Source organism: Oxyura jamaicensis, chromosome 2 (genome assembly GCF_011077185.1).
Source record: "Oxyura jamaicensis isolate SHBP4307 breed ruddy duck chromosome 2, BPBGC_Ojam_1.0, whole genome shotgun sequence".
In the NCBI taxonomy this organism is placed as follows: Eukaryota; Metazoa; Chordata; class Aves; order Anseriformes; family Anatidae; genus Oxyura; species Oxyura jamaicensis.
In genome coordinates, this window is record NC_048894.1 from 153,210,221 (window position 1) to 153,232,197 (window position 21,977).

The following is a 21,977-nucleotide window of genomic DNA, read 5'->3' on the forward strand; positions in this document are numbered from 1 at the left end:
TGTTGCTTAAGCTTGTGGTATTTCAGCATAGAACTACAACTGATATTCAGCGGTTTCCTGTCATTCTGCTCTTCCTGTGATGCTTCTCTTACATTCTTCTGTGCACTGGAGCCACGTTCTTTCCTTTTGCGTTGCCTACCATGACTACTTTATATTTCAAATCAAGTATCTATCTGGACAGCTAGCCCTGAGTAAGTAAACAACAGCAAAGAGGCTTAAAATGTCAGTCAAAAACTGTGGATGCAGCTTTTAGCAGATAGCTCTTCAAAGATTTCCATCCCATTGCCAATCTATCAGTTTGTGACACGATCTTCATACAATCGTCAAGGCCAGAATAATCTTTGGAAGGCTATGGTGGGAGGTATTATGAAAACTCTTAATAAAACAAGCTTGAAGTAGAAGATATACACAGTAAATATCTATTTAATCAGTGTTATGTGGAGAGGTTGTGCTCCTCCCTTATTTATTACAAGAAATACAGAGGTGAGAAGGAGAAAATAAAACCGTAACACAAATGTTAATTCAGTTCAAGTGACCTCAGCAGTGAACTTGAAACCAGAAACTCCTGTTGCAGCTTAATCAGAGACTTTATCTGTAATACTGAGTAAATTACATGTGACTGGATTAAAATCCTGTCCCCATATACCAAAAGCTGCATCATTAATAGAAACCCTGCCATCGCAAGCTCTTCTATGTCCAACAGTGGGAAAATATAAAGGAGCCTGGTTCTCTGAAGCACTGTGCAGCCAACAAACCTTTCTGAAGACGGATATGTTTGTTGGATATTCAGGATTTTGGAAAAGTGGTCAACTAGCACCAAAATAAAATGATTAGGATTTTTTTTTTCCTGGAAAAGGAAAGAAAGAAAAAAAATCTCTGTTTTTTCTTAGTTGCAACTGAAGTTCTGCAGAGAATAAAGGCAAGAAGATGCTTTGCAGGAATGACTCCTGCAGAAACTGTCTATATCTTCAAGAATTAGGGCTGAGCAGCTGACTGAACCTCAATTTCTATAACCAAACGAATAATTTAAAGGACATTAATATCAACACCTGGTAAATGCTTCTTTAGTATCTTGTTGCCATTTTCTTAATTTCTACATTTTTATTGCTGAAATTACTCAAACTCAAACAGTTCAAGTATGGTATTGGATGTTTTTTCAGTATACCAGTTTCAAGAAAAATCTCCTCTAAAGCTGGGTCAGCACCTCTGAAGAGAACTCGTGTTGGAACAGTGTCTCTTTCTTCAGCACAGCTGTGCTATTCCTGCTTCAAGAACATTGTCGTATCATTTACTATTGGGTCATTTCTGGGAACTGTCAAAATACATGAAAAAGAGATCGCTTTCAACTTGAGCCTGCAGGCTTTAAAGAGTAATCACTACTAGAGTGTATTTCTTCTCTGCTACTACTGAGATGTTTCATATGTCTCCCTGTACTACTGAGCTCTTCCAAGCTTTTCCCTTCATGCATTTCCTTTCAGCAATGGCTGAATATACACTACCTCGTGTTCATATTGTCACAAAACTTGTAGCAACAAGGAGACCCTTGTAGTCTGGGGAAAAAGAGAAGTCACTTTGCTTAACTCATCCAGTCACATCTGTTGCCCATCCTTTAACTTTTCAGTTCTATATCTCCACCTTCTCATTTTTTAAATCAAGGATACTGTTGTGGTCCCCTTGGCCTATATTTGCAGAGATGGGAGTGATATCAATAACAGATGCCTTCAGTATGAGGTTTGGGGCAGAGAAGAATAAGGATATCAGAGGACTTACATATGTTAGTCTTATGACTAATCCTCATGGAGGCATTATTCCTACTTGAATTATTTTAGAGATGTGAAATTTGATAAATTCTTGTTTGTACAAGATCAGCCGTAAAACACTGCTAACCCTTCCCCTTATGATGGGCAAGTCACTTGAATCAAAAAACTATTGTAATGGGCTTACATGGCAAGATTTTGGTAGCAGGGGTGCTACAGAGGTGGCCTCTGTGAGCAGAGCCCAGCAGCTGCCCCATGTCAAATCAGAGCCAGCTCCAGACAGTTCCAGAGGGACCCCCTGCAGGCTAGTGATGAGCCATGAGCCATGCTGGCTGGGCCTCAGTGAGAGCAGAGGTGGTTTCTTTTCTTTTTTTCATTTTTTTTTTTCTTTTCTCTTTCTTAAGGGAAAAACAAAACAAAACAACACAAAACAAAACTGCACAACAGAAGCTGGGAGAGCAAGGAGTGGGAAGCAGCCCTGCAGCCCCCAACGTGAGTGCAGCAGGAGGACAGGAGGTGCTCCAGGCAGGCAGCAGCAGTTCCCCTGCGGCCTGTGGAGAGGCCCCTGGTGGAGCAGGCTGTCCCCCTGCAGCCCATGGGTCCCACATGGAGCAGATCTCCATGCTGCAGCCCGTGGAGGAGCCCCCGCTGGAGCAGGTGGATGTGGCCTGGAGGAGGCTGCGGCCCATGGAGAGCCCCCGCAGGAGCAGGCCCCGGGCCGGAGCTGCAGCCCGTGGAGAGGAGCCCACGCAGGAGCAGAGGGTCTGGGGGGAGCTGCCGCCCGTGGGGGACCCGTGCTGGAGCAGTTTGCTCCTGGAGGATGGACCCCGTGGGACGGAGCCGTGTGGGAGCAGTTCCTGAAGAGCTGCTGCCTGTGGGCAGCCCCCGCAGGCTCAGTTCGGCAAGGACGGCATCCCGTGGGAGGGACCCCACGGGGAGCAGGAGCAGAGAGGGACCGTGAGGGAGCGGTGGGACAAAGTGTCAGGGACTGACCATAAACCCTATTTCCCATTCCCCTGTGCTACTCAGGGGGAGGAGGGAGGAGGTAAAGGAGTATGGAAAGGGTACGTTTGGTTTGGTTTCGATGTCTCACTGCTCTGGTGTGCTTGAAAGAGGTAATAAATTATATTAATCTCCCTATGCTGAGTCTGTTTTGCCCATGAAGATAACTGGTGAGTGATCTCCCTGTCTTTATCTCAACCCTTGACTCCTTTTTCATCGTATTTTTCCCCCCATGCCTTTGAGAAGTGGGAGTGAGGGAGCAGAGTGGTGGAGTTTAGCTAGCCATCAGTGTAAAACCACCACAAGTGTAAGTAAGTGAACGCAATAAAATTCTATGCAGGAAACAGGCTGGCTACCTCACTATTTGCATTTAGACCTAAAGGCTTAAAGAACAGGGAGAGATTTTTATCCTATTTATACACGATTATATTCTGCACCACAAATCAGGCTACGAAGCACGTATTCAGCCTATAAGGAGCACACTATCAAACAGCAGTACCTCTTCCCATGGTTACCTGAGTTTGTATTCTCCATCTTACTTTGTTTTATGAATACAGTTTTTGTAGGCAATGGTTTTTGTAGGCAATCACCAAACAAGCAACCTCACAGACACAGGCAAGCACTAAATTCAATTCAATTCACCTGTGTTTTTTGTTAATTGACTGGCTAACACAAAATGTATCCCCTAAGACCAGCCACCTCCTGCAACTGAGCACCATGTCAGGGAGTACTTCCTCTTCTGAAGAGGCTCATCATTAATAAGCCCCAGATTTCTTCCTTGCATAAGCCAATTTCCCATTCCACATTGCAATTATGTAAATGAAGGTGAAGTTCCCAATCACTCCCATTGGCTCCTCTCAACTTGTAGTTAAAAAGATGAACAACATTAAATAACTTTCATTTCAGGCTAGAGAAAGAAAGAAAGGAGAAGAAAAAAAGGAAAAGAAAAAAAAAAAGGAAAAAAAAAATAATAAAGCTTTTTAAAGAATTTTTGTCTTTATCCTCCAAGGGGAAAAATGGATTAAAACCCACCTCCAGATTTTATCATTCAAAGAGTTTACTTCATTGTCCTCAGTCACTGAATTTCTCTTTACACATGAACATTTTTATGCCTGTCACGACATCTTCACAGTGTGAGTTCTTCACTTTCTTTGTTATCATGCATGATCTTAATAGTGGAGGTTGATTATACCCATTTTACAGGTCTGAAGCTGAGGCAGAGGGTGAACTTGGGCCCGTCTCCTCAATATTCAATATAAGCCAATAAAATCAGGCCCTTGAGGGACTTTGAAGATAAGTGTCTTGCCTAACATTGGAGAGGAAGCCTGTTGCAGAGTGGGAGATTGAAGCCAGATCTCACAGTCCAGCAACAGTCTAGACTCCCTGTCCTCTTCCTCTCTTCCAATACTGTAGTAACGTTTATTACTGGAAATCAAAACACACAATAATTTGCAGTTTAATTTGGTTTCATTAAAACCTAAAACCCAATTCACAATAAACAGCCCTCCTATTACAATCCACAAACCAGAGAAATTCATTATAGAAGTCTTAAACTCTGCTTCTGTTTCCTGCCTGCAACACCAACATGACAGCACATGGTAATTCCTTGGATCCTGCCAGAAGTCCTTCGCAGTGTCTTCTAATCTAAATCTTGAGACTCTGAGCTCTGGTGAGTGTATTTTCAATCAAATATTATTATGGCTAGTACCACAGAGATCCTTATTGTGTTATTTGTACAAGAAAAGATTTTTCATCCCCCACAAATGTAATACCTACTTTATTAGTGGTTGATTGGAGGAGTTATTATGGTACTTCCCTCTACTTAAAAGGGGGAAAATTAAACCTTGATATTTCTGAGCAGAAAAAAATACTTGCCATGGTGACAAATCCCAACTTCCACATATTTCTTAGAACAGAGACTACTGATAATGCTCTCAGATCCACATCATGCCAGTACCATCACTCAGTTACACATACTCACCTTGAATAAAATTTTAGTGTGAGATCTGTCATGTCCCATTTTAGTCACAGAAAAAACAGGCAACTAATGTAAGTTGATTTTTTTTTTTAAACACATGGAGAGAAAGAAACATCTAATAGAAAATCACTGTAACCTAAAATCCATCCTTTAAGCATGTGGAATGAAGCCCTCCCAATGTAACCTATGCAGAAAGCTTGCATTATCATTTTATGGTACTCAGTCTAGCTTTAAGACTACTCAAGTGTGTAAATATTGCTAAGATTTTGTGAGAAGCTCCCTTTCCTTCTCCTGAGGTTGCAACTTCAGTCCAAAGCCAAGGCCTGCAGACACCGATGCAAGAGAGAGTTGAGCCCTACCAAGTGTAAACTATAGACATACGTACAAAACATTAACTCCAGAGCAAAGTGATATTACTCTTACAAACTTGTTCTAGTTGAAGTGTAAGATGAGAGACAACAGATGGACAGACATAAACAGATAAATCCAGGAAATAAATGAGATCATATTAGTCACCATGACTGGAAGTACACTTAGCACGACACTAGGCTGGCCTTGCATTAAGCCTGAACCTTGACAAAAGCACCATTACTGCTGGAAAATTGTATAGTATTCAGAGGGGAGGGAGGACAATCAGGAGGAGTTACATTAAAAAAAAAAAAAAAAAAAAACTCAGTATTTTCGATTACTTCCAGATATTTGACCTCCTGTTTTCAGGCTTCTTGCAGATAAAACAGAATATTTTTTGTCTACATCTCTGTGGGGCTTTGGGGACCTTTCGGTGGAAACTGTAAGAAAGCTTGGCATGAAACCAGCAACTGCACAACAGTTGGTGCAAATACCCTTAAGGTAACAGACAGCAAGCTTCCACCAGTGCATGAGGCAGGATGAATAACGTAGAGTATGCTGACAAAGAAATATTTAGCACAAGGACACTGCTCTCAGGAGGTAAGCTGGTTTAAAGAAGATGTTGTACTAGGTCACAAAATTGTATCAGGTCAAAGCTAGGGTAGAGATCTTCAGCAGAGTTTGGGGCTTTATGGTACAAGCATAAGCTCTTATTTACCTCATGAGGACTTGAGTTAATTCACAATAACAAGGCATGCTGATTAGCACAGAAGGAAAGTGCTACATAGAAGTGCCAAGACCTGGTAATTAATAAACAAATACTAAAAATCATTAAGCTGTGTATTTGAACTGTTTACATTAAATTAGTTCTTTTCGGCCACATTTTCAGTTGGTTTTGCTGTTTCTCCTGAACACATTAATATGCATCTTCCTGGATCTGTATATACATGACAGCCATTTAGCTTGTTTCCCAGAAAGTGAAAGAACACTGCCCTGCAAACAGTAAGATTTCATCTAAGAATAGCCCAGAAATGAAGAAGACATTAAAGATAAAGTTCCCAGTGAGAAAGTACCTGGCTGGATATGTTATCCTACCCAGGCACCGTGCAGAAGGGACACAGGTAGGCTGGGGAGAAAAACTTTTTTCTGGTTTCAGCTTAAATCTCCTTCCCTCTGAACAGCCCTTAACTGCAAACTTGTCTCAGCTGGTCTCTGTTTCATACTCCCAATGAGTAATGCATCTACATTGCCCCTTCAGCCTGCAGCTTTGATGGCCACAGAGGGTCACGGAGCAAGGGAAACCGTGCAGTCTCTTGGGACAGAGTGGCAGCCTGAGGTCTGAGGAAGCTCTGCATTCAGGTCTACGCTCAGGCCACGATTCGCCTCCTGGATCTGGATATAGAGGCATCCATCAAGCACCCACAAGGCGCCAGCCACTGAGAGGAGTCTCCCATGTTGGAGTTCAGGTGAACTGACGGTAATTGTGACCTGCATATAAAGGAAGAAGCTTCATATTTTCCTACACACATAATAAAAGAACAGGTACTAGACAGTCCTAACCCCTTTCCTATGCCACCTTCCCTGGAGTGCTTAGGGCTAGCACCTTCCACCAACTACCCCTTGTTTCTGGCCATGAGCCAGCAGCTGTACTTAGATTGTGAAAAGCAGAAGCTGGTAAAACCACTGCTGCAGATTTTCTAAATGCATATTAGTTATTTCTAGCAAGTTAATGTGTAGAGATGGAGGAGAAATATTTTCATAAGCAGAATTATTCTCCTAATTTTGGACATGATACAGCAGCTATGATGATGTTGAAGTGTACTTCCACTTAGGACATGAGCCATATTCAGAAAACTCCCACCTAGAAAAGTGTCAGTGGTTTTAATTATATTAACAGATACCCAGATTACTGTTATTATTTCAACTCATTACACAATGCGTGGTAGAAATAGTAAGGCCAAACATTTCCCTCTTTGGATCCACTGTATTACTCTCTAAAATGTGAAACAACCATAACAAGTTTCAAGACCATAAATAATTTTCTGCTCTCCTACACTGTCACATATCCAAGAATATGAAAGCTCTTTATATTAAGCAATTAAGTTTCACAATGGCCTTATGGTACAATTAACCCCATTACACATATGGGGAAACTAAAACAGGCTGATTGCTCAAGATCATCAGAAAAAGAGCTAACAATCACAGGAATTAAGGACCAGTAAATCCTTCTGGGTCCTCAAACCTTCCAGTTATCATATGCCACACAGGCACATTTATAACTTCATCAAAGCCCCCTGTTAAAAAACGTGTAAGGGTTTCTGTTTCCATTAAGCTCTGTGCTGAGGTTTTTGCTTCTGGTACTCACCGTCTTGAATTCTGATAGATTGGTTTCCATCCCCTTGTGCCATAGTTTCATTTTCTTTATTTGTTTAACCACAAGAAACATCAGTAACACAAGGATATCCTCTGCAGTGTACTTTCAAAGGAGCTTCTTTATAAAAGCAACAAATACTAAAATAAATTTCTTTGATCTAAATAACAACCTGAATGATGCAATTTCATGAGTGTTTCTACTAACATAATGAGAAAGCTTTATTCTTATTCTTAAGGGAGATTGTGTTTATTGCCTAGATTTTTTTTTTTTTTTTTTTCTATATCAGCATTTGACACGAATATCTGATGCCTATTAGGTAATGTGAAATAATGTGCAATATCTTTTCCTTCTTCTCTTTAAGAAGAAGAAAAAAAAAGTTCCAATGTTATCCCTCAGTCATGCGACGTTTTTCATGTTTTCCTTTGCTACTCAAATGTCATTCGCAGCATTTATAAAGCACTTCCATGAAACAGATCTCTCAGAGTTACAGCCTGCAGTCCTAGACTTTAGAAGCATGGCCTACATTGGCTGCCGACCAACTTTATCACTTTCTCCCCTGACAAAGATGCAGCAAGTTGACTGCTCTGCTGCTCTACCCTCTTTCCATGCAGTCCTCGGAGGCACATTTAAATGTGCAATTGCAGGGTGTTTCTGATCTTGGGAGTGAAGGGTGTTATGGTAGCACATATAACTTATATGCACTATAAGTTCACCCGCACGTATGCAAGGGGAAGACTAAGCTACGCAGTATCTGCCGTAGAAGGTGACCTTTTACAGCCTGCCTGCGAAAGCCAAGTATGTAAATTTGAACCTTGTTGGTTTCTATAGAATGCATGTCATTGCACCATATATTTTTATGCCACCAGCTCTACAATTTAAAATCAAGGTGAAATCAGAAGTTTTCTTAAGATTGATCCCCAATCTAGCAAACCTCTGCGCAGGTGCTCATCTAACAAATAAGTAGGAGCCATTTATAGCATCAGGACTGTTTTCAAGCTTCAAGTTACAAACCAGCATTTTTCTCTGCAGAATTTTACAGCAGCCATCAGAGAAGGTGTCTGCTCTTAATAGATCAGGCCATATGCAGAGGCTCTATATAACGTGGAGGAAGTTGTTTGTACTGTGATGTGCCAAGGGACATGAATGAGAACCCAAATTTACCTGTACATTTACATGTAGAAAACACAAAACAAAAAGGTGGTGTGTGTGTGGCATTTTTATATTTATTTATTTATTTATTTATTCCAAAATAGCTTGCAGCTCTTTGAGCCATCAGGTTCAATATCCCACTTTAATTGCTTCCTAACCATTCAGGCAGGTGGAGAGACAACGCAAACCGTTCCACATTCGGGATGTAAGTTGCTTCTCATCTTCCTGAAAGGTGTGAAAGTTTTGCATGAAATCCAACACAAAAAGTGTATTTGAGCAAATGTACAAACAAACAAACACACTTCTGCACATAGAAATCTACAGGAAAGGAAGTGCTGGGTTCCAGCATTGCCTGCAGGCTCTGACTGTGGTGTCACACCAGCAGGGAATGCAAGTCTTCAGTATGTTATACAGAACTCAGGTCACATTTTTCTCAGCCCTCTATTTCTTCCACAGTGTGCTGTATTTCCCCTGGACTCCATCTCAAGTATTTTTCATGGAGAGAAAAAAAGATCAGGCCTCGTAGGCAGCAATTAGAGGATTCAAGGCTGCTGTTCAAACCAGGCTTGCTCTCCATGCAAACAGATGCTGGCAAAATCTAAAGCAAAACTGGGGGATTTCCCACTGGGACATGTGGTTCAATGCCAGGACTTGTCAGTGTATCATCAGCACTGCTGTAGAAGGTTGCTAGGCACTGCTGGACAGGCTGCCTACAGGATGTCTCAAAGGTCCTGCCACAGATGGGATATTGAGAGATATGAGAGCTCCTACACAGGGAGACCTTTCTTTAAGGGCAGCGCACACATCATCAGTGAGAAAGTGATTTGACACTAGGCAGGGTTTTATACCACCGCACACATCCCTTCTGTGCAATTTAAGCATCAAAATGAAATCTAGGGACTGAAAGGGTAATCTCAGTCCAGGAAAAGTGCTTATGCTTAAATGGACCAATTTATTTACTGACTTATTTCTTCTCACAGTTAATGGATAAATAAAGTAGCTGTACAAAGAAAATTGGAATAGCTGTATTCAAACCAGTACTCTCTGTTCATGCTGGTCACAACAACTCCTACTTCCCTGTATCTGATCTTTTTGCCTTCTTTCAGCAATAAGGAGAACATGGGGAAGGTGAAGACTAACTAAAACCACAAGAGAAGGAGACATCCAATCTCTCTGATTACAGCTGCTAAAAAGGCAATGGGTGCTCTACTTCTTTCTAGCATGAAGTTATTCAGAGAAAGCAGGCCAACCCTTTCTTTTAAGTGGAAAAAAAAAAAAAAAAAAAAATCCTTTCTTAACAATTGGCTCTGGACATCTTGCTACAAAGACATGCCACAGTTCAAACGCCAGAGCTGTGCTTTGTGCACAAAGCACTTGCTGAGGTTCTGTGGCTTAGGTTCAGAGGGGATCAGACTAGCTATAAAAATGGTCCTTTCTGGACCAAAAGAAGCAATGAACAAATCTCCCAGAACATTTGCCTCTCATCATGACACCATTACCTTGCTTGGGACATAAATTTTCTGCTGATGGAAGACTTAGCAGGTCATTTCAAATCATTTCCTAAAGGGTATAGCTTTCTAGCTATTTGGATTCCTGTTTATCTTACACACTTAGAAAGTTATTGTCATATACATAATTACATCTTTGAAGTAATACCATAATTTTACAGATAAGACAGAGCCAAGGACACACAGGTTGTTCTGTCTATGTCCCCTGTTTCAGTCTGTAGGCCACAAGATTTTTCAGAGCACTCCCTGCCAGCGTTACCAACGTGAAATTAAACTAGCCAGAGTTTCTTGGCCAGAATAGTAAATTAAGCATATATGTCTGAAAGGCCCATGAGTACAATTGAATGCACAGAAAATTCTCATTTTTCTAATTTATGATCACATCTAATACATAATGCTAAGCTTCGGGGCTACTGACCACAGAGCAATGTCCTAGAGAACTGTTAATAGCACAGAATGCTTTGCTGAACCTTGAATTCAGTTCCTGGTTCATCTAAATTCAAGCCTGGCTACTATTTCCCAATATATTTTTTGTCCGTCTATGAAATTTATGGTGAAAATACAATTATTATTTTAGTCTTGCGAAATATAAATAAACAAACCACTGTTAGCACAATTTCATTTTCATTTAATAAATCACTGTGACACTGCAGAAGGAAAATGTGAATTCATTTTTTAGATCATTGCCTTTGTGCTTAATTGTTTTCACAGGGCAGCCATTTCAGTACTGCCCAGGGACAATTCTTGCTGAACAAACTGGGACCAGTTATACAGAAAAGTTAAGGTTCTTATTTAATTGGTGGTGCCACAATAAGGTCCAATGAAAAGAAGAAGAAAGATAGAAGAAAGATGATCTCACACTGGAGTCTTATCCTTTTCCTTATCCTTTTTAGCCTGAGAAATTAGTTTCAAGTGTTATGCAAAATCCTGACTCAAAGTATCATTTGTGATTATTTGCTGGGATAGACATTGGCACCATTTGCTCCCTCTGTTGCCTGACTCACCTTTGCTGATTTTTATTATTACTTCTTAATTTGCATATATACATGAAGGCTCATAGTGCAATCACAGCCCTTTTGTGCCAAGGCTTGTACAAACACAATGGAAATGTCTCTCTCTGCAGAAGTTCCTTAACTTCTTTTATAGCAAATGGAAAGACATAGGTGTGATTCAACTCATCATAAAATAGGTATGTTAAATCAGTCCCTCAAATTACTTATTTCTCTCCTCTGACTATAAAGGGAGCCTGGCTGATTAGCTTAGGTGGAGATGCTCACAGCATAGATATCAGCAGTTAGATAAGATGATTCTTACCCTTAGTCACAGGTTCCCAGGGCCGCTTCCATCTCACAGCCGTAACTCAGGTTACAGATGATTTATTGCCAGCCCTTAAAATACAACCTGGCACATGGTTATAAAATAAGTATTTCGTGAAAGTATAGAAAACTTGGTAAAGTAAGGTTTCTTCAGAGGCTTATTCATAAATCATGCAAGATAGCCTCACGGGAACAACCACTATTATCTGTAAATGTTGAGTATATACGTATGTTTCAACTAATGAATATCTACTTCTTCTATGAAACCTGTCATCTATAGATCTAAAGATATTTTACATGAGGTCAACGCTACCGCTTCTGTTCAGTAGATGAGGCAGAGAGGTGAGACAAGGCTTGCCAACTGTAGTGCCACAAACGGGCTCCAGTTCCTCCAGAACACAAGTCTAATGCTTTATCCCTCAAATCCTAACTTTGATGATCCACTGTGTCCTATAACCACTGGGACATCCTGATACTCCCAAGAAGCCATTGCTCCCTGCAGCACATCTATAATGATTTGCTGAGCAGAACAGTGAGACATATTCCACCATCCAAAAATGTTTTTAAAGAAAATTTTACAAGTGCTTGTGGTCCCCGTGCAAAAATACAATCACATCTTCCTGAAATTGTTCCTACTAGTTCCATTTAACCCCTACTAATTTAGACCCTAAAATCTTGAGGCTCAGATGCCTGGTGAAGTCTGAGATTTATCACCTCATTGGGTAGCAAAACCTTCAATCTGGAATTACCTGCTAAATCCAAAGGTAAAACATATGAAAAGACTGAGGTGACGGCCTGTGATCATGGTGGCTCATTCCTGCAGACATGGCTCCTTCATGTACCCCCTCACTCTCTCCAGCCCTTTGGACGTATGCAAGATGCTCCCTTAACTGGTGATCCATAGCCTTTAGCAAAGTTGTCTATGCCCTTTTTTCTGTAAGTTGAACTAGTGAAAACAACTCAGTCGTGACATCTGCCCGTTTTTTAACTAACATAAAGCCAGCCCGGTGGCATCTTCTGCAGAAGTTTCTAGTATTTTTGTAGCCCTCTATTCAGTACGTTGTATTCCCTTTGTTACATCTTACCTAGAGGGAATATGAGGTTATTACAGCTGTCAGTTTAACATGATAGTGTCCCAAATTCAAAATGAAATCAAGAGATGAAGGACAAACTTTCTGTTCTATTATTTCTCCAGAAAGACAATATACCCTTTACTTAATACTAGCAATAACTCTGCTTTCAGGTACTTGAAACTTACAGGAATTTATAGCTCCCAGGAGCTGTGAAGCCAAACCCATTTGGTTTTTGGCTCTGATGACAGACTTGAAGGAGTTTTGCTGGTTAAACAAGTTTGTTTCCCACATAGGATTCCAGCTACATTTTATGATTTTATTTATTTATATAAAAAATTTACGAGATAGTTTGTAAAAGAGGGTTGTTAAGATTGTCATGATTTGTCACAAGTTATCCATTCTTTTAATATTATTTCTCCTTCTTGGCAAATGGTGAACAGGAAATATTGGATCTTCTTGCAGATTTTCAGCTGCGATGGGCTATTTAGTTATCAAATTTTGACATCCTAGTTTCAGAAGCACTTTTCTACAGAAACTGTAGTGTTTCAGGTTGGGGAAAAAAAAAAAAAAAGACTGAAGCAATCTAAATAACCAGTAACTTCTGAAAATTTAGGCTCTGAAGATGATCATCTATTTCACTTTACAAGGCCTAACCTAAAAACTGCCACCGAGCCTGCCGCTTTCATCTGCATGTACTAAGTTGCATATCCACTTTTAGAAGGTTTGAGAATTCTACTGCTGAAGCATGAAAATAAATCTTCTTAAGCAGAGGGATACATGCAGACCCTCAATTTTTACAATTAAGCTAAAATAAGCTAGATTGGAAAGTGCCGAGACAACATTTTTCAGGCAGAAACCTTTCCAGTGCATCATCATTTTCCTATTTAAATGTTTGAAGAGACTTCTTATAGTTTTAAAATATTATATTTAGCATATTTATATTTAGAATAAATGCAGATGTTATATTTAGATTAAATCATTTCTAAAGGAGACACCATTATTTTTAAATTGCTTGATCAAAAAGTTCAGAATGTTTTCTCCCTCAATGTGACTTTTTGATTAAAGCTGCATATTTCTAAGATGAATCTTTTATCTTAACCTTACCTTTTGACACTTCCAATTAGTCTCATGGATAGAATTACATAAAACTGCCTCCCTGCCAATACATACGTTCAGTGAGGATAAAAAGAAGATACCCTATTCATTTCCTTGTATGAAACATCCTAATATAGATGCAGTTTCTTATGACTGTATTGCTCTGTAAACCAAGGTTCATTTCTCAGACATGCTGAAATGCGAGGTGATAGGTAGCACTTAGCATCGACGCAAAGTTTTGTTGTTGCTTTCTTAAATATTCAATGTTTTGTTAAACAAACAAAATCTACTTTTTCTTTTTGTATTGTTTCATTGTTGTTTTCAAACTCATTGTCAGTTCCCCAAGAGCCCTGTTCAGTTAGAGGATTCACCTCTGAAAATGACTCTGAGCTTCAGAAACTTAGGTGAACAAATATTTCTTTGGTGTGTCACCTAACTGTGTAGCTGACACTCCACATATTTATTTGAAATACTAACTCAGATGAGAAAATTCCCCAAATAAAGCAAAGGACATCACAAAAGACATCAAAAGGACATTTTTTTGCTTCAGTGTACAGCAGGAGGAACAGTTGTCTGGACACAACTATCTACTGAATTGGTGACAATGCTTAGGGCAGTTGTGGATGTTGAAGGACTTGCACAGTTGAACTGTACATTAGACTGAAAGCAGCAAGGATCACTGCGTGGGGAAATCAGAGACGTGTAAGTAAACATGTAAGGAACCCTGAAGGTCCTGCCTCTAGAGCAGTAGGTCTGAAACTCCCCTATGGATCATTTAACAATAAAACTGAAGGACGTTGTTGGCCTTAAGCAGCAAATGCGGTGTGGGGGCTCTCTCTGCATCTGAACAATTGATTTCTGTTCCTACCAGACCTTCAAGTTGCCACTGATGATGCAATTTTGTTGTCTCAGACTCACTGCCCAGGGAGAGAGCCCCATGGCATGCGTTGGTGCTTACAAGCCCTTCCCAGTTCTGGATTTTTCACTGACCATGGCCAATTTGTGCTCGGGCTACCTCAACTTCAGGTTGGGATGCTGTTCAGCATCTCCAAGCCTGTGGTTAATCCCATTGCCTCACTACTACCCATTTTCAGTTTCCATCCTTTGAACCATTGTGTGTGGCCTTGCCCAGAAGAGGAATGAGACATACGCACAGATAGCACGACAGTCAAGATATCTTTGATTTCTTCATCTTTTTTTTTCCATGTTCGGATTAACTTTATTACCATCTTGTGGAGCATCACTGAATTCTGTTCGATCATTGGTATATCAATTCATAACATTTCTGACTGTCTTTTATGGTCTCACTGGTAATAAGGGTTTCTAAAATAAATCATCACAAAGTCACTCCTCTCACAAGGTCTCCTCTAGGTAAAAATTTGTATCTGTCAGATATGCTTTATTTTACATGTGAAATACATTTTTATTTACAGACTACTTTAACAAGCCTTGAAAACCAAACCATGTTATTGGCTAAAATATGAACGTTTCCCCCCTTTTCTCATGCTTCAAAAGCAGTAAGCTTATCTTCACTTAATGGAGGCAAAAATTACCTTTCAAAAAGTTATTGAAACTAATGACTGCAATTTCATACTATTCCACAAGTTATGGTGCTGTTTCTTCTTGCTCTAATGAGCAACTCACTGCAAATGTTAGTTATGACTGCATTAAGAAGCAGTTTACAATAAAGGATTTTTCTCTTTAAAAATCAAGGTAGAATTCCTTCAGTAGAAACTTTTTTTGAGATATCCAGATAGTAGTAAAAAGATTAGGATCACTAATTGTCTATTAAAACAGACACAAACAGTTAGTCAAGGAGCATATTAGAATTATAATTAACCCTTCAGATTAGGTTTCAGATCTGAGGTAGTCTCAGAATGAACATATAATTTATAGGAAAAGGCAAAATTGTCTTGCAGGAATTATATGTGGGTGATCGGGAACTAGTCTAGGAAAACAAAACCACAGGTTGCAGCAATTTTCTTCATTTTCTGATATACTCTTTTACTTTCCTTTTTGCACATCGCCATTTAAATCAGGCTAATTTTTTCTTGACACATAATGTCAGGTATTCCATTTTATGAGAAATCATCAAACTGTGAGTACATGAAACATCTCTACGATACCAATTAAAAGAGCTAATGTGTAATGGCAAGTACTGCATCTCACCTCCCCTGCATGATATGAGACAGCCGAAAAAGAAACACGTATTCCTTGACTCTCTTTGGCTTTCTGCACTATCAGCAAATAACCCAATTTAACTCTGTAAAATTAAGTACAACACTGCTAAAATCTAATAAAGATTAGACTAGCAGGTACTATGCTTTCTTAAATACTTTGTATTACTCGTCATTAGATTTTCAGAACAAGTTGTCAAAAATATTTCTGTTTGGAAAGTTCTGAAAATTTGCAATGTGGTATTTCTGGAGGGGAGAAACAAAGGAAATCTGGGCACAAAATCAAAGTCCCAAGTAATTTCTTTAGTTATAAGCCATTCAAAATATTTTTTTTCTCAATATTCACTAAAATATTTTTCCCATAGTCTGTAATGTAAACAGGCAAGCCAGTCTCCATAGTTGTGGTGCATGAGACTGAGGCACAGTGAGTCTAAAAACAGCATATAGCAAAATCTGACTGCAGCTTTCACTAATAAAGAATAATTCTCTGTCCAAAATAATAATACATCCAGGTGGTATGTATTCTTCTGCAAAACACTGCAGAGGAAATTCAAAATTATACTTTTACTGAGATTTAACTGCACTGACACCTTCAACAATGTAATTCAACCTTGTATATCTTCCTAGGTGATCATACTCCTAAAGTATACCCCAAATATACCACTTTCCTTAAGTAATCTCTACCTATACAGGTCTGGCCTCCATCGTTCTCCACTCAGGTGGTCCTGGAAATCAAGATAAAACAGCTAATCCTAACTCCTTCAGACCTTTGTTATTTCTCCCAGTATTTTCACTTTGTATGCTTACTGACAAACTTTTAAATAAAAATGCTTCAAAGATATGATTTAAAGATAAGCTCCTGCAACCTTTTGTCTTGTATCTATAGCCTGGAAACCACTGAATGACTGTGTATTCATAATTTTTACGAACCCTTGTCTCCAAATTTATATGATAGCCTTATGGAAGACACTTAGTGGATCATAAAACAATTCAGCCAAGGAGCTAATTATACCAGAGCTAGAATGAGACGGTACATTCTCTTTCCCAGCTCCTTTGACTGTGCTTGAGTCATGCAGATTCAGCCTAATGTATGTGCCGGTGGACGTCACTGCAACATATTTTAATAAGCCATGCTGCTGAAAAGAGGTCAAATGGATAGATAGGTAGATAGACAGATACAGATAGATAGATAGATAGATAGGTCCAGTCAGAAAAGTGCTTCTATAGTTTGGCTTTAAGGTATCTGCATTAGCTCAGCCCCGCAGAACTGATGCTGAGACTGATAAATACATGAGGTTATGAGCTGCACAAGAAAAAGCAGTGAGCATAGTTTGCTCTTCATAAGCCAAAAGAAGGCTGCATCAGTCATGATGTCTGTTCAGAGACAGGAAACTAAATCTCATGGGGTCTCAAAACCTGCAGAGAGAAACTAAAGACAAACAGCCTCATTCCTTCTCTCCTTTTACAGCAGAGGAAGTCACCAGCCACCTGTCTCCGCCTGTTGAGGAAACCTACCACACTAATAATGGTTAGAAGTATTAAGTAACTGTATACATTTATATATATATATATGCACATATATATGCATGCTATATGCATATTTAAGTTCAAACAGCCTGAGTCAAGTCAAGCCTGAGTGCATTCCCCTCCAACAAATTCTTAAGCCTATTCCTTTGAAACTATTCTGCTTCTGCAGATGAAAAAAACTAGCAGAAAGCAAACTAAACATTGCTAATGCTGTCAGTTCCCACAGTTTTCTTGCAAATCCCACAGAAGTTAATAAAATAATAACTATTTCATATATGATTCTGTATATGCCAAGGGTGATTTACATTGGAACAGGATAAAAAATATTTTTCTTCCCTCCTTGGGCATTCTTCACACTACAGTGTATGCCAAACGAGAACTGGACTTTTTTCTTTCTGTAGAATCAATTTCTTTACTCTGACATTGAGTTTGGGAATTTTTATTCAGACTTTTTTTTTTTCATTTTTGTATATTTATACAAATGTAATTTGTAGAATTATTTTGTATTTTAACGTATAATTAAATCTAAGCTAATTGAACCAGACTTTCAAACTGAAAAAATCAAGCATTTCATCTGTGAAAGAATGTTAAATTTTAATATTTCAAATGTAAAAAGGAAAAAATCAAAATGTAATATTCAAGTTCAAGAACTCATTAATCTTGCACTCACATTTTTTTCTTCCTCTCTGCACAGTATTGAGTGAAAAGGACTCCATTGCTTATTCTCTACAAGCTGTCATTAACATTAAAAAAAAAAATCACCCAGAAATCATTTTGAATAGTAAACCAACTCCTTCCATTGTCAGCAAGTAAAGCCACATGTAGGAGAGTGCTTGCAGATAAGGTGGCATGATTTTCCATTGCTTTTCTGACATAAAAAAACAAAAGGAAAAGGGCAGTTTAAATCCCACAAGTACTTAAAGGATCTATGCTGATAATAATAATAATGGTGCAATGAATTAATTGGTGTGCCTAACTGTGATGTATGTCCAGAAATGTCAAAATTATGAAGATACATCTGAAGAACATCTAACAGAGAAAGTGCTGCAATAATTGGTATGGTATGACATTGCTTCACCAGTGGGTATCTTTATACTAAGGACAGTGCATCCAAGCTGTGGTTTAACCCAGCAGGAAGCTCAGCGCCACACAGCTGTTCACTCACTCCCCCATCTCTCAGCTGGAAAGTCCTTGGCTCTGGGTGAGCACTGCTCTGCAACAACTAAAACATCATTGTGTTATCAGCATTATTCTCATCCTACATCCAGAACACAGCATCATATCAGTTACTAGTAGGAAAATTAATTCTACGCTAACCAAAACCAGAACACAAATCTGTACCAGTTTCCTGCAGCATGAACCTGGCTGTGGATTTGGTATGTTTTCTGCCAACACTCGGTAGAGTTCACTAACTCAGAAGCTCCCGCCTCTGTTGAGTCCCAAGACAGCCCCCCAGTGTTATGCACATTTTTACAGCAGGAAGTGAAGAACTGTCTTCATATGCCTGTCTTCTCCTCAACATGTAGTTTTATTTTGTCCTTCTTTCAGTCCTGGCCCAAATCATAAGGCTCCCCTGACTCCTGTCCATGTTATCACTTCCCTTCTCTGCTCTTTTCACATAGCAGCAAGAACTGCTCTGTTCTGCTCCTGTGAGACCCCACCTGCAGTGCTGTGTTCAGCTCTGGGGCCCCCAGCACAACAAGGACATTGGAACGAGTCCAGAGGAGGACCACAAAGATGATCAAGGGGCTGAATCACCTTTCCTACAAGGACAGGCTGAGGGAGTTGGGGTTGTTCAGCCTGGAGAAGAGAAGGCTCCAGGGAGACCTCATTGTGGCCTTCCAGTACCTACATGGGGCCTACAGGAAAGCTGGGGAGGGACTCTTTGTCAGGGGGTGTAGTGATAGGACAAGGGGGAATGGCTTTAAACTAAGAAATAATAGATTTAGATTAGAAATTCAGAATGAAGTCTTTACTCAGAAGGTGGTGAGGCACTGGCGCAGGCTGCCTGGAGAAGCTGTGGATGCCCCATCCCTGAAGGTGCTCAAGGCCAGGCTAGATGGGGCTTTGGGCAACCTGGCCTGGTGGAAGGTGTCCCGGCCCAGGGCAGAAGGGGTGAAACTGGATGATCTCTAAGGTCCCTTCCATTCTGTGATTCTATGACTGCTCTTCAGCTGCCTCCTCCCTCACCCAAGCATGGCCCAGTCTGAAACCAGCCCCCTTGCACGCCCGCAGAGCTGAACATCAAAACACACATGCACAAAAACTCAAGCCCTCATCAGTAACATCCCACACAAGAACAGAAACCTGAACAGTCAGAGAACAGTAATGAAATCCAGCATTGGATCCAAATCCAAGATCAGACTTTGAAACTCATGGCCATACTTCACCTGTTCCCCTCACACACCCTGCCCCACCTCCAGCCATGTACCACCCCTCAGGAACCTTCTTACCTGTCTGTCCCGCAATCGTAGCAAACAGCCTGTGAGGAATCCTGGATGGGATTTTCAGCCCAGCTCTTATCTGGTAATACCTGGAGAGACAGAATTAAAAACGTCATGATGTTACACAGATGACTGCTTCATCCATCTAAAAATCGCTGAGAACACATCCTGGGCATCTACACACAAACAGAAGGGCCCAGAACAGACTTGCTCAGAAATACTGAGCCCTTTTCTCTGCTGTGTAGTTTTAAACTGAAGTTATATTTATGCTGACTTTATCATCCCCATCCTATTTTACAGCAGTCTGAATGAACAGAGATCAAATGCGTGACTGATAAGGAAAGGCTGTGAAGTGAGCTTGGCTTCTCACAGGGAAAAAAAAAAAAAACAGGGGGGGGGGAGTGGAGAAATACCTATGGAAAAATTCAGGGAGATCAGACAAGGAGTGACAAAAATTTAATGCAAAATAAAGAATTGGAAACTTCTGTGGAAAGAAAAAAAAATGTGCTAATCTCATATCCAGGAAAACTCATTTTATACATAGGGATTATCATTCTTGTATTCCATATTGAGCATATCCTATCTTTACAATGTTGTCATTGGCTTCAATCATACCTAAAGCAATTGTTTTCTAGTTACTTGCTATCCTATAGGTGATGCGTATATTAAATGAAGGATGACCAAAAAAGAAAAAAAAAAAAAGAGGAAACTTTAGCAGTTTCACCAGTTTATTACACACAGTACAAGGTATTCATGAGCTCAGGCCAAACAGAGAAATAAACTTATCCTAGTCTTCCCTTGCTGGCACTTTCATAAGCAAGGAATAACAGGCGATGCACACCAGTAGGTATTACAGCTCTTAAGCCACTTCGCTGTAGCACAGGACACCTCTGACAGTTCACAGCTCTCCCACTGAGCTGCTGCAAAACCATGCTGGTGTCAATTCCCCTTTCTTTGCATTTTCCCTCCTACCCTATGTTTGGTTTATTCATTTATAAACGCCTCACATCAGGGTTGTCTTACAAGTGTGCGGAGACATTTTCAGCCTGACTTGTGTTCATCATCTAAATACAAAAATAAAAGCTAAATTAGAATTGTAAGGATCTACCCAGCACCTGAAGACTTTATGACAGTTGGCAGAATTGTTTCTCCAGAAGTGTTTAACAGTACGTGGAAATGAACTGTTAGAAAATCCGGTCTTCTGAGAACTGCTGAATAAACAACAGCTCATACAGGTCACGCTTAGCAGTGAAATCCTTACTAGGGGTGTAATAGTGAATAACCTAGATCTCTCTCTGCTAGGTTAAAAGCTGATGGAAGGGATCTGACGGGGAGAGGGGAGAAAACAAAAAAAAGAAAAAAAAAAAAAGCCTTGGTGACAATTCTCTTACGGTCCCTCACTTCTAAAAGCTCACCTTACCCCTACCTACTCCAACTTGCAGATCCCTGCCACCTGGATATAGTACCAGCACAACCCCTAGCACTTTTTGGCATCCTTTTTGGCACCTGTTTCAGGCAAGAACTTGTAAATAAAACCTCTCAATTTATATTTTAGTTTTCAGAAAAGAAAATAAAAGCTCCGATTCTAAACATGCGATATCTAGTTAAAATACCAGCAACCAAACATTAACTGCTTGATCCTTCTGTCCCTTACAGTGTTCTCGTATAATGATTAAGAGTTTTGACTTCATGTTATTGGTGCTGGTTTCTTCAAGAGTGAGTACCAGAATTATGCCTTAAGACCCTTTGTATTTTCATTACAATTATATGCAATACAAATATTTAACTGACAAAAATACCCTCCTTGGGCTGTACACACAGTCTAAACATTTCAAAATTACAGCAATGTGGTATTAATGCATTGCCAAGGCATGGTAATGGGACACTACTCACTATGCACAAATTAATGATGTTTTGCTCCATGAACCTTCCACTAGATTTATTCCTAAGAATAATGTCCAAAACTGCCTGGTACCTCTTTTAGATTTTTGCCTCTTAAGATTGTGATAGGTTAGCCTTAGCTAAGAGCCAAATTTCCACCTAGCTGCTCTTTCACCTCAACAGAGCAGCAGGAGAAAATATGATGAAAAATCTTGTGGGTTAAGATAAAGACAGGTAGGTCATTTACCAATTACAGTCACTGGCAAAACAAACTCACCTTGGGGAAAATCAGTATAATTTCTTGCCAATTAACTAATAAGAAACAAAACCAAACATTAAAACAACACC

General features: G+C 39.8%; 1 protein-coding gene across 4 annotated transcripts in view; it reads right to left on the bottom strand.

Moving 5' to 3' along the window:
• FAM135B (family with sequence similarity 135 member B) overlaps nt 1-21,977 on the bottom strand; it is a 200,597-nt gene that overhangs the window by 88,339 nt on the left and 90,281 nt on the right. For all 4 annotated transcript variants that reach the window (XM_035318375.1, XM_035318374.1, XM_035318372.1 and 1 more), the window contains exon 3: nt 19,758-19,837. In XM_035318375.1, the coding sequence (XP_035174266.1) occupies nt 19,758-19,837 (80 nt within the window). The remainder of the gene's footprint in view (nt 1-19,757; nt 19,838-21,977) is intronic.